Below are 14,060 nucleotides of genomic sequence, written 5' to 3' on the forward strand. Positions count from 1 at the left end.
CTGCTGCCCGCGGTCCGGCTCAACACACATCAAATTGAACTGGGAAGAAGTACTTGCAGCATTAGGGTTTCCATAGGTGTGGTACTCAACCTATGTCCATCGGGTTGATGCTTCCATTAACTCTTCATAGGAAGACAGAGGGTTCTCGTTGATCTTCAAAAGCAAAGTCCCCGGGTAGATTGCTTGTCTAAACACTGCCTCGGCGATTGAATAATCCAAGTCATGGCACCGTGCCGTGGCGGTCTGTTATCTGGATACAAAGTCTCGGAGGCTTTCATCCTTCTGTTGGTGTATCTTGAACATAGTATCGGTGGTATGATACATACTGGTTCGGAGGATATACCGGTTATAGAACTTATCAGTGAGTTGCCCCAGACTGTCTACCGAATCTTGTGGGAGGTTTAAGAACTAACTCAAGGCTTTTCATTCGTGAGGGTTTCTTAGAAAGCATGACATGTCATGGCGTCCGTGTATCTGGTACAGTTCAAAGTGGATTGGAAATTCTCTATATGAGTCCATAGGTCGAAGTGATCATTGTACTTGGTGACTTAATGGGTTTATCCCTAGCAGGCCGCCATCTACTTGTATTTTTTGGGTGAATTGATTGGCGCGACAATCACATCCCCCTTGTAATGGGCGTGGCACACTTCGGATCTGAATCCTTCTACCCTTGTAATGGGCGCGACAATCACATCCCCCTTGTAATGGGCGCGCCAAATGTTACTGGTGCTGAATCTGGGGGATCTACTCCTCGTAGCCTGTATTCTCATGTGTCAACTTAGTGGGACTTGCACACAACAAATGTCAAATCAATAGGTCAGGTGCGCCGGCCTTTGACCCTCCGAAGTATAAGTTAGTATCCAGAGCAGAATTCAAGTTGAGAGTTAAAGACTTAGAAATACATTACCATTTTTAAAATGTTCCTAGCGGTTCTTTATAGGCACATTGGGGAAAGCACAATTCCCTATTTCCGATGTGGGAAAACGTGTCTGAGCACTCCACATTTATTGTTCTGACGAGGTACTTTGGATGCCGCTGACGATAATTCTGAACCAGAGATTATTTGGCAAGTCATGCAAACATAGCACCTGGCAGGATTGGGCCCCCTCCTGCCGGTCCGGCGACCAGAATAGAAGGAGATTTCACCGAGAAATGTCTCGTTAGAGAGATGTGTTAACCATAACTGTCTTCAGTCAATGTGGTAGTTTCGATCGTGATCATCTTCAGGTGATATAAAAGATCCATTTGTTGTCTAACTTATCAGTTATCACAGATAAGAATAGATTCTTTCAATTTAGATATAATAGTGACCAGCCAATTGATCGGTATATGTGATACAGTCTGCAACCGCAACCTGCATATGGTAGTCCATAACTTGGTCATGGGCAGTGTTCCTTCTTTATTGGTGTTAATTCAGGACCTTCCACTTTTCTGATGAAATAGGAATGCAGAACTATATGTATGGATGTGTTTGCAAGACAAGAAAAACTAACAGTCCCAAAATTAGTAATTGTATGGTTAGATGTGTACAAGAATTTATGGTAATTACTCGTAAGTGAGTCTATGTTGGTACAACAAATGGTGATGTTCCGTCAAAATGTACATGAGAGTTTCCGACAAGCACGACATTTAAATACACGACTCAATGTGAATTACCAAAATAAATGACTTTAATATAAATTCATAATGATCAATATAAATGGCTAAAATTGCATTTTAAAATTACACACCGTGCATTTACTTTAATTTCTACAAACGGTCCGGTATACCCTAATAACAGGGTCATCTCAACCATTTTGAAGGCCTTGTGCGAAAGTTTACAATGCGGCTCTCAAAAGCTTTTTCTTATATAGAACCTAAAACTTCAACAAACTCATAATATGTAACCAAATACCTCTGTATTTTAACAATGTAACAATGTGTCCCTATAAAATTTTACTCATATATAAAATTTAATTAAACTTCAACAAACTCGTAGTATAGGCAAACTCGTAGTATAGAATTAATTAAATAGTCGTGCATTCAATGCCCGAATAGTGAAATTACAATTCAAGCAATGAGTTATAAACGTAAAATACCTCATAGGATAAATGAACCCACAAATAAAGTAATTACATATCTATTACAAGTATAAACTTACAATAAAAGATAATTATAAAAATGTGTTTGATCTAAAAAACAATTAAACTTGTGACTTATAAGAGATGTATTAAGGTGGGTTGATGAGGTGAGAATTGAGATCGGGAGGAAGACAGAGCGCAAATGGCCAAAGAACTTTGTCGAATAAAGGTAATTTTTTCCTATTTACTTTTAATTTATATTTATTGTAATAAAAAAATTAATAATGTAAAATGAGTCATATCAAGATGGGAAAAAACTACTTACAATTCCGTAGCCTTATATTACACATTAGGAAGGGCATAGTTTTAAGTCTAATGATCACAATAATGCATTGGCATAGTTTTTAATGGTTTTCTATACCAGAATGACCACTACAATATTTAATCAACCAATTGTCACCAGTAGCATTCATTGTTTGATATGAATTATGAAACATCATGACATATTGATGCGAACGCAATTGATGCCAGTTTGTAGAAATACCAACGAATTTGATGGCAAATACTTTCTTCTTTGGATTGAATAATGAGATTGAATTCTCAGACGTCTGAAAACAAACCTGAAAAAAGAACAATGTAGAACTCCATGAATTTCAACAACACATGCCAAAAAGATTTGATAGTAATTAGTCGAATCCTATGGGATCGAGAAGAACTGGCTTTAAAAATGGTGTAGAATTCGTAACCAAACCTATTGGATTTGACGGAGAGTTTGATAGTGTCTCAACTGAACAGGATTATTAGGAGACGTGAAGGAGAGGGGGACTGGAGGAGAGATGTGCGCACGTACTTGTCGGTGTTGAAAATTCTGTTATTGTTTAACTTTTTACTATTCTATTGACTGAACTGGAGAAGTGGAGATTCGGATGACGTGAGGGGAGAGGGGGGGGGGGGGGGTTTACGGAGAAGTTGAAGATTGAAATGCCTTTTACTGTTTTGTCCTTTAGGTGTTTAGTTTTCTTTAGGATAATATTTATCGGGAGGGGTAGAAAAAGGAAAGAGTTGCAATAACTTCTACCATTATTTTTTATATTTTTCATTTTGTTAATTACAACTATATTCTGCATATATTAAAAATTTATTGAAATTAATCTATAACCTAAAATTAGTTATTTATTTTAATTGATAAAATGTGTTTGAATTATTAATAGTATAAATTATATATAGTTATATACACAAATATATAACCTGAAAACTATTTCATTTTGTGGCCCTATACAGTCGCCCATTTTGCACATGCTTAGAGCTGCCTAATAAGATCACGTTATTTCGATTAATGTATGACAAACTGCTCTATTTATATCCTCTATTTTCAACTATTCAACTTGTGAATCCATCTCTTCTGCCCTTCTGGCTATCAAACTTTACATATATGTTCAAAACTAAACGTAATAGAATCATTTCGGTTCACTCCACCAACATTATTATCTATATCATAAGACCTATTATTCTATACTCAGATAATGTTGGATGATTGTCTATTCGAAAATAGTTGAAGTGACATGGATTCAAAATATATACGTCTCCTGCATGGTAGTGATGCCAGGTGTAATAACCCCAAGCATGCCGATGTGCCTAGGTTGGGAAGTTCCTAAGGAAACCCAAAACAGAATGCGACAGAGCCATGTGCATCACCCTGACTACACCTACCCAATAATGGAGATGTTTGATTCTCATCATATCTTAGGACTAAGAGCCTTGGATACCTAAGTAGCATGGAATCAGATTCAAGTACGTGAAAAAAAAAATGTTTAAAAATGTAAGAGTGATTTTTTGAATTTTTTGATAAGATGGTACATTTTAGAAGCGTTATAATAAAATAATATATATTTATATTTTAAAATGTATTATAGAAATAACAAATTAATTACTAACATTATAAAAAAAATATGATAAAAAATGAGCTCGATAAACATTTTGTTATGGTTTAGAATAAACAACACAAACACTTCAATAATTAACATGATACAATTAGTGTAGCTAACCACAAATTATACGCATAACCTCTAAGTCAATCCATCATACACTTGGCGATCTCTCCAATCACACTGACCAAGTATGTGGAATTAAAAATATATGTATCTACATTTTGCAATGAGCAAAGCACCCCAAAACAGAATGAATTTGCGCTCTCTCTAGGTTTCATCATAGCCTAGTCCCAAAATCTACAATATTGATTTTTCACTAATCTAGTTTTCAATCAGTTTTTTGCTCCAAATCAAACTCATATATAATCTTATATACCCTTATTGTCTCACCCAAAACTAAAAGCTCATACAAATCCTCAAATCTCGTTCAACAAGTTCAAATGAGGCTTCAACTGTATGTTTTATGGGTTTTCATTCAATTCTAGATTTTGATTTTATCATCATGAAATATCGAGTTCTTAGAATATGGAGATTTTTAATAGGGATTCATATTAGAGCCGGAAAAAAGAGAAGAAAACTATAAAAACCCAACCACCGTCGCGCTTCCTCGGCGCCTCCGCGTCACTTCCAAAAATTTATTTTTCGGGAGCGCGCTTCCGCCGCGTTTCTGATTCCGAAACGGGAATCGGACCTTCGATGAAGTTTATGTGCATCGTTGGGTGTACGTCATGTTTTTATTAGTTGAGTTACATATGATATACGTGATCATCGTCTCGAAATGACTAACTTAATTACTCTCGGTCTTTAACTCATTAAATATTACGTTTTGGTTAATACTCAATCAAAACTAAATTGATTTTATTTGTTGTTTCCAACTTATCATTATTTAGTTTACTTATTTTACTAATTTGATGTACTGAATTTATAGTTTACTATACTTTTATTTTAGTTTTTGTTTTAAGTTAAATGCGAAAAATTATTACGGATAATAAGTTATATAACTAAAATCGAACCAAACCGAACCGAGTTGTAGGTTAACCAAAATCGTGGTTTTTAGATATTTTTTCCGATTTCAGTTTCAAGAAATACAAAACTGAAAAATCTTGATTTCAATTTTTAGTTAGTACTCTTAAACTGAACCGATAGAATCGAGTCCACCCCTAGGCCCAAGTGCTTCTCAAAGCTTCAAAGGTACATGTTGACTACGAGTAGAAACAAGTTGTTAGAGAGTAACAGATCGATGAATGTCATGGCGCTAAGACATGCATGAATGCATGATAGTGGTGCACAATAGATTTGTCGGTGCATGTTTTATGGATTTCATAATATATACTATGTATGTGTATTCTTCCCTGAGGGATTTTTATTTATAAGATCCAAGGGTGATTCTCTTATATAATAATATAGGGTTTAAGAGACTCACGGCATTTTAACTGTAGTTTGTCGGTCGATGTGAGTGTACATTTTTGGAAATTAGTGACCGTTAGATATTAAATTATATCTGAGCAATAGACTTAATAAATATGTCAAAAATATGAACTGTTGCAATTCATAATTAAATAAATTAATACACCACATACATTTTTGAATACTTTTATGATTTTTTATTCGATGAAAAAAACATAATTTACTTAAATATGTATGCTTTTACACTGAACGTCGAGATGTGGATATGCAATCTAAATGCATGCAAGACAAGATCTACTCTTATATGTGTGCTTTTACACCCATTCAATTTAGACATGCAATCGAAATGCATGCAGATAAAGTAAAATAAAACCATTAAATTGTCTTCGATCATTTTATAAATGCTCGTTAGAATAGCTACCCGATCCCATATATCTCCAAGGAATCTCGTCTCTCAATATCAAAAATAATTTCTTGCATGCATCGCTTATTGAAGAAAAAGGCTAGGCAAACCTAGTGAAAAGAAGGTAAGGGGTAGAGGTGGATGAGACTCGGTAAAAGCAAATGAGGCCGAGAAAGAGAAACGCAATAATAAAGTAGTAAAGGGTGGCTGACAGGATCTTGTTTGTCAAAACTCAAAACTAAAGATTAGAAAGTAGTAAGGCTCAATTGTAGTGCAGCATGTGGAGGCAGCTCAGAAGTGCTCGATCAGCCTCAGCCTCTGCCGCGTCTGCCCGGGTCTACAAGCTCATGTCATCTTGTGTGTGCTTATTATGTGCTATGATTGCTGCAAAGTGCAAGCCAAACCAGCTCACCACATTGGAGACTGGCTAGCTAGTAGCTACTACACCGGCGGCAGTCTCATCACTCGCATGCCTTCATGTCATCAATCATGTATCCTTCTGTCGTTGAAAATGTTGGCCATCTCCTTAGTATTACCAGGATTGAGGTATGCATGGACACATTTATCTGGGTTTGAGTGTGAGATATGAATTGTTGTTGGAAGCAATTTCAGAGATTGCAAGCTCCAAGAGCTGTATAAATAGTTGATGGACATATCATATCTTGTACATAATCATTGATGGACAATCACTTGCAACTTGGTGCCTACGATACTTTTCAATCTTTATAATGAAGGTTCGAAAAATATAATGGTGTATTAAATTTCTGATCACACGCTTTTAAAGAGTCTTTCAATATATCTTTTGTCTATTGTATCGATTTGTTAAGTTGATTGATAGGAGAACTAAAAATTCACATTGACTATAATCGTCTTGCATAATCATAATGCACACATATATAATTAATACCATTCGCTCCATGTGCAAGATATCTCTACTCTGGAGGGTTGGGGTTCCAAACTTATTGCCAACTAATTGCATTGGTTTACTCCGGCCTCCAGGCTCACTGATTGCATTGTACACTAAGAAGTATGTGAATAGGAGATTACTTTCGTTTCCTACTATTCAGTGTAGTGGTATGGTATCAGCAGTTAGTAATTACTTTGTGAAAAACAGTTAAATGCCTGCTTAATTCAGTTAATTGCATGGCTGATAATTACATCCCTCTAGTTAACAGTTTAACTTACTTGATAGAAAATGAAATTGAAATTTACAAACTACTGTAGTCTAAGACGTAAGGTCTGTGGAACCCATAACCGGGCCATCTGCCCTTCTGGAAAAGGAGCTACTCTGACGTCTGTGCTTCCTCAACCACCATTGTTTCTTCGATTAAGAACTAGCCACTGCTTACTCTCTGCCATGCCCCCTCAGCTATCATATATGATATATCAGACCTTTATAACAGTTTGCGACTTATTTGCGTTGGTCAAAACCGTTGCCGAAAACGAAAGCAAGATCAGAAAATGAAAACTTTTTTTCCTCATTTTGGCTTTGCTGCTTTTAACGAACTTCTCTGCGTCGACCATCATGAACTGTTTTGTATATTTTATTAACCACGACGTCGTGAACTCGTGATCATCACCTTATTTTTTCCATACAGTACATTACACCACCACCACAGTCCTCACAATTCTACGATTGATTTCACTAGTACTGTTGGCTGCATTTATTTAATGCTATGAACACACGTACATAAATAAGTTGACTACATAATTAAAACACTTAAAACAATCTTAAGTTAGTTTATATTTGAATTATAGTATTATAGCAATCTATTTGATGTATGAGCACTGCTAGGTTTAGGGTCGTTACAACATAACGTCAGATTCGACGTCATAATCATAATTGGTATGCACTGTCAACTTATCACGTCATTAATTAAAATAATCATTAAATGTCTTTTTTTAATGAAAATATAATCATATCTTATTAATTCAACAGCTCTAGATTATTATAAAAATTAATTTTTACGAAAATATGCTTGAATATATATATATATATATATATATATGTGTGTGTCTGTGCAAAAAATATTTTTAAAATAAAATTCATCCGATAAAAATATAGACGTGTGTATCCTAAATAATTTTGTTAGAATTTTTTTCATATTTTTGTAATCTATTTAATATTTCGATAGAGAATATATGGTAATTTTAGTAATTAATTATAGCCATTAATATAATTCGTAAATATAAATAAAATTTAAAATTTGAAAAAAGTCATAAATTAATTTGAAAATTTTCTTGACATATTTAGTGATAGAAAAATGAGATTTTTTGGGTAAGATTCTTAATTAAGAGGAAACACAATTCAATGATAATTGACTAATTCAATTAGATAAAAAGTTTTTGGTAAAGATTCTTTTATTTTGGTGATTAATTATCCCTTAATTATTACCGATATCATCTCTAATAAATTAAATTAAATTATTTATAAAGATATAATTGTTTTTTATTTAAAAATAAAATTTTGTGATATTTTAATTACTGACGTGACATACCACATAAGATTATGTTGACGTCATATTGTGACGCCCATACATTTTACTTGATGTATATAGTCATTTTAATATCTTCATGGTTTTCTAAACGGTAAACCTAACTAGTGATATTTCAGTTTGTGATATGGTCATGAGTTATTATAGGTCATTGTACCTATCCATGAACTTAATAATGGTTCCATCACTTCTATACATGTTCGATCAGTTGCATCCAAAATTACTGCAAACAGAAACAAAAATGAATGGGGATCAATTTGACCAGTCCAGCACCAAACAGTAGAACTGTATAGAATAACAATAACTCAAAGAAGCAAATAAATTTAAAGCATATATACCAGCAAAGGTCCATCGTCTTAGCTTTACATACAAAACAAAATTGGTAGCGCTGAGAGCCTATAAACCCTTCAGATAATAAGATAATATACTAGCTCTCAGCAGCCACCTAAAGCCAGCAATGGAAATGCTCCCATGCACATTACCCCGTAATTAACACTCACTAATACAAACAATACATTACACAGAAATTTAAGCTATATTAAGTTATTAACCGTGGATCTAGACCAGCCCTTTGTATTAGTACCTAGTTAATAACATATTTCATAGGCTGGTGTCGATAATTGAAGCCCTACGACCATTTTTTATTATTCATGCATAGTTGATAGTTTGGCCGGTCACTAAGAAAGAGGAGCCCTCTGAGGAGCCCCCTTTCTCCTGCTGCTGAGAGAGAGCATGATCCCTGGGATGATCCCTTTCTTCTTCCTCTTGACGACGACCTCTGGTTCACGTGACATTACCGAGTCGCTGTTGTTGGAGCATGATGAGCCTCTCCACTGCATTTCAGGATCCCCTACGATAGAGCTAGCCATCATTTGGCCATCGTCATCGATCACCTCCGAGCCATCCATCCGCAGCCCCTCGAATTGAGAAATTGTGAAGTCAGATTCATCAAACCGGTAGAGTATCCCGGATAAATCTTCCTCTTGGAGCACCAAGTGATTGACCTGAAATAAGTTCTCGGTTTCAATCTACATCAGCGACACATTATGTGATAGTATCAATTAATTATAACAATCCTACACTAGAGAACCACATTAAGTGTCTGAGATATGTGTCAATTATCAACTAGCTTAGAATCTTATGAGGATTTAGCTATGATAATTGTAGGGCAAGTGTGTCAGAAACTGTGGAAACCCTTGAAATAGGCAATTGGACAATGAGAATTGATATGGACCTTGCATGAGAGCGAACAAAAGCGAAAGGGCTCTTGAAGAATCCTGTCACAAGTGAAACAGATATTGGCGGCAAAGCCTTTGTTGCAATTAGTCCGGGACAGTGGCCTTGACTGTGGCCTCTGATTCAGGAATATAACTTTGGCACCGTTATTGGAGTAGGGCTGCAGTAAGTGCATCCAAACAATGAATACAATATAGCGAGGCATAATGGTTAACAGAATTGAGAAAACAAAAATATACAGCAACTTGTGACTAGGCGAGTGACCCGATTCATACTTCTTTCACCATCATGATTCATGAACACATAAGAAGAAGACAAACCACACCTGACATAGCCTAAATGCATGTCTTTTTTCTTCTTCTTAGAATATATATCATGCGTTAAATTTTTATTTATTATATAATAATCTTACAACTAATTGCATAACATTTACAATTCAAACAAGCATACGGTATTAATAACAAAATTACTATATTTAAACATACGGTATTCACACAGTTACATATAACTAAACAAAAGACAATTAATAAGAAACTTGTTAAAATGTTCCAAGTGAAGTAATCATCTTTAGTAGAACTATAATCATCCAAAAATTAACTCTTTTGTACCATAATGACAACAATTTTATGGATATGTCTGTAAATGTCGGTATCACATGCATGCAGGTAACTGTGGATTTCCCTTGCATTATATACACTTATCTGAAACACAGCATGATATAATTTTTGCTTTACAATTCAGTTTGTTTGATATTGAACCAAAACCTCAATATACCTGAATATAGGAACAGTCAATGAGCTTCTCAAGATCTCCCAATCTAACTACATCATGGTAGACATATCTTCTAACCTGTCATATGGAGTCAAAAAGATTATGTCAATTGGAACTTGTCTGGCCAGAAACTAGTGTTACAATACCAAAGAGTTAACTGAACAAAGAACATTTGAGCTGATTTTTTAAACCCGATTGGGTTTGAACCCACACAATTGAGTTATGCATATGACATCAGATTAAGATGATTAACAGTAAACACCAAAGTTTAGGTAACTTTCAACTGCAGAAATTTCCTTTCCAAACATAGTAATTTATCAGAGATAACCATAAGTTATTACCTCACCAGGAAACCAGTTAATAATTTAAGTGCATTCATTTATGTAATTGGAAAGATCTAGTCAAAGTTTCACTTCCATTGAAAGCAACAGCTGAGAGGAACTTTTGCAGGGTGCAAATGGATAAAAGGAAATCTTCTACTGATAAGGAAAAAAGGAAGCAAGTCTAAAAAGTGGGATACAGAGAAGTCATAATGAAACTCTTTCTGGGACATCACTCTATCAAAATTAAAAGAAATTGCATGAATACAGAGTAGTAAATGAGACACATAATTGAAGGATCCAAAAGTTTAACAAGAATTATCTTCTTCTTTTTGTTTCTTTGGCAAATCAAGATCATCAGAAATCAAAGAAAGTTTCTGAAGAAGTAGAAAGTAGAAGATTCAATATAAGTTGACAAATTTCTGGAGTGTGAATTACAACATTTCAGCTAAAAATTTGCAGAAAGGTATCATGGAAAACCAAACAAAGTACTAATCAAGACAGAAATTAGGAGAGACCCGAACTAATCCAATTCCTAGAGTTTGAGAAAGATCCATAAGAATGAATTAGTTCATGGGTAGCATTCAATTAAATGAAATCTTCAGTGAAAATTCACCCTGATTGTGCAAGTACTCGAAAATCCAAAGAAAGACAAAGAACCAGAACTTCTTTTTCTTCCCAGACAAAATAATTAAGTACAACAAAAATTCAAGGCCAAAGTTGCAGAGCTGCACATGAATTCAACAAGTAGCTGCAGAGTGCAGAGGGTAAGAGAATTCTACAGTGGAATTGCAAAAGAATTTTGGACTAGACCCAGAAAAAGTACATAACAGAAAAATCCAAAAGGAAATTTGCCAAGAATGAATCGAAGTTGAAAACTTGAAACCAGAAAGAACCATAATTTATAAGAATTGAAAAAGTAGTCAGAATTCAACAATTCTAGATGAAAGCAAGCTTCAATTGTAGATGAACAAGAAGATGATGATGATATTTACTTAACCTGAAGTAGAGGATGGGAGCGATGAGAATGAAGGCAGTGTGGGCAAATAGAGAGGCAGCAGTGCAAACAGAAGACGTTCTTCTCGCTCTTCCTGCGGTTCTCATGGACCCCACAACCACCAAAGAATGTCTCCCCCATCAAACCTTGTAGCCATGCAGGCTTCATGTGATTCATTTCATCATCCTCCATACATGTTGTGGATGAGGAAGAAACCTCTCTCTGATGATGATGATGATGTCTCACCATAATTCAATTGATGAGATTCTCTCTCCACTGTCTTGAAAGAAAGACTCAAAGAGTGAGTGGTGTTGGTGTGTGAGCTCAAAAGGGGTATTTAAGCTTATGGCCACCCAATAGCAAATTTGATTTCTTTTTTATTTTCCCAAGCGGGTTTGAAAACCCTAAACCAAAACTTGGTCTTTTATAGCAGGGGAGGTTCCAGAACTGTTGTCGTTTAGAGACTCAGGGAGAGAGACTGAGGGAGAAGGTTTTTATTTGAGAAATAATCAAGAAACTCCAGAAAGAGCAAACATTTTTGCAATAGAGAGAGAGTGGTGACTGGTGACTATTGTAGGGTGCGGGGGAGTGGAGTTAATGGCGGGAAGACAGCCCACCAATCTGTACTTCTTCTTCTTGTGCAGTACTACTAGCTAACTCGCTCACTGCATTTGCATACTACAAAATTGAAAATTCCAGTTCCTGCAATCCTGCTTATAGCTATATATTACAATGCACTCTTTGCTTTGCTTTATTTGAAGGGTGCACTTATATTTTATGTTTTTGGCCAAAGAAATTTGTTCAGAAAGCTTGGAGATCAGAAGAACGATGTCTTAAACAAGCTTCAGTTTGTGTCAAAGAGTGGCCACCTATCAATTCAAGTAATGGGCTATGTCCAAGCTTATGCAGTAAGTTTCAATTTCCAACAGTAAAAGGCACAATGTTTTACATCGTGTGCAGTAAGTTAAGTTGTACGACTTGTGCAGTAAGTTGAATTTTACATCTTGTGCAGTGAGCTGCTACAGCAATATTTCTCAACTCACAGCTCATGTTATAATCGAAAATGAAAAAAGAAGAAGCAACACTCTTCATCATTGGCGGACCTGTTTGAAGGACAGTATAGCTGCAGCCCATACTGTTTTTTCAATACACATAAACTTTTGCACACACTACTAAAATCTTGTGTTCAGTTAACTTACTATCTTTACAAGCACACCCCATATCCTGGGTTCGAACCTTAGCATGGATTTTTTTTCTAACTTTTTACAGTTTTTCATCTTTCTTTATTTTCTCCTTCCTTTTTCATAATATATATTTCCTATTTTCTAGTTTTTCTTGTGAGAGAACCTCTTTTCTATGTAAAAGTACTATTTTTCTTCTTATTTCCCCCCCCCCCCCCCCAATTTTTCCTCTAAAATTGGGTTTAATAAGGTGATTGTATTGAAATACCATTTTAACTAAAGAAAAAAAAATACCAAAATTATATTGACGTAACCGATTGCTTACAGGGGAGGTAAATTAGCTTAGACTAAATTCAGTTCCTAAATCCGCCTCTGCTCCTCATATGGTGAATAGTGGACTTCTGGAGTAGATCGAGGCATCGAGCAATAGCAACCACAAAATCAACTAAAATCAAAGCTATTATCACATTTTCCCTTTTTATTTTTTGTCTGACAGATGCATAACTTTGGAACCATGAAGTTTGTTCTATGAGGTTTTGATTGAGTTGCATTATTTATTTGCTGGGGTTCCCATATTTCTTCAACGTACAGAAAAACCCTACAAGAAAAACACACAAAAATCTTTCTTTGACCATAGAAAGAGAATACATGCAACCACTGGGAACCACTGGGAATGCATGTATATTAGTTTCAGTTCATCAGCAGTACTACATCAATCAAAAAAGCGTTAATTACTTTAATCCTCCTGTTCACGAAACATATAGGAGATTAACAACAAGAAAGAAAGAACTTCGAAATCTAGGAGTGTCCAAATTTTATATGCAAAGCTTAATGAAGAAACAATGGGAAAAAAAAAAGGATTTCAAAAAGAAGAAGAACAAGGGTACTCTCTTTGAGTATCATTATTAAAATGGCCCTGGCCGGGTTGGTTTGTCTATCTTACCTATAGGTACAATCGCACTACCTCGGTTGAAAAGCTTTGGCATATGACCTACAGGTCCTTTACTTGTATTTATGCCTACTTGGTGTGTCCTTTTTCCCCCATTTTAATTGTCATGCAATAATTTTATGAATCATATTATTTTTCATGCATAAGGTGATATACTCAATGGTCTGACTATTGTTTATCGGGATCGTATCGGTTAAGAGATATGATATATTGAGGATATATCGGATTTATCGTATTTACTATTTTTAATTAAATTTATTAAATTTATCAATTTTACTACAACCAAGTATTAAATAAAAATACATAAATGGTT

General features: G+C 35.1%; 1 protein-coding gene across 1 annotated transcript; it reads right to left on the reverse strand.

Moving 5' to 3' along the window:
- Positions 1–8,617: 8,617 nt before the first annotated feature.
- Positions 8,618–11,974, reverse strand: LOC126789529 (protein RGF1 INDUCIBLE TRANSCRIPTION FACTOR 1). Its single transcript, XM_050515716.1, has 4 exons — positions 11,621–11,974; positions 10,304–10,378; positions 9,528–9,689; positions 8,618–9,297 (listed from the first exon to the last, which is right to left on the reverse strand). The coding sequence occupies exons 1-4, from the start codon at positions 11,864–11,866 to the stop codon at positions 8,971–8,973; spliced, it is 810 nt and encodes a 269-aa protein (XP_050371673.1). The 5' UTR covers positions 11,867–11,974; the 3' UTR covers positions 8,618–8,970.
- Positions 11,975–14,060: the final 2,086 nt, after the last annotated feature.

Source organism: Argentina anserina, chromosome 3, assembly GCF_933775445.1.
Source record: "Argentina anserina chromosome 3, drPotAnse1.1, whole genome shotgun sequence".
Lineage (NCBI taxonomy): Eukaryota > Viridiplantae > Streptophyta > Magnoliopsida > Rosales > Rosaceae > Argentina > Argentina anserina.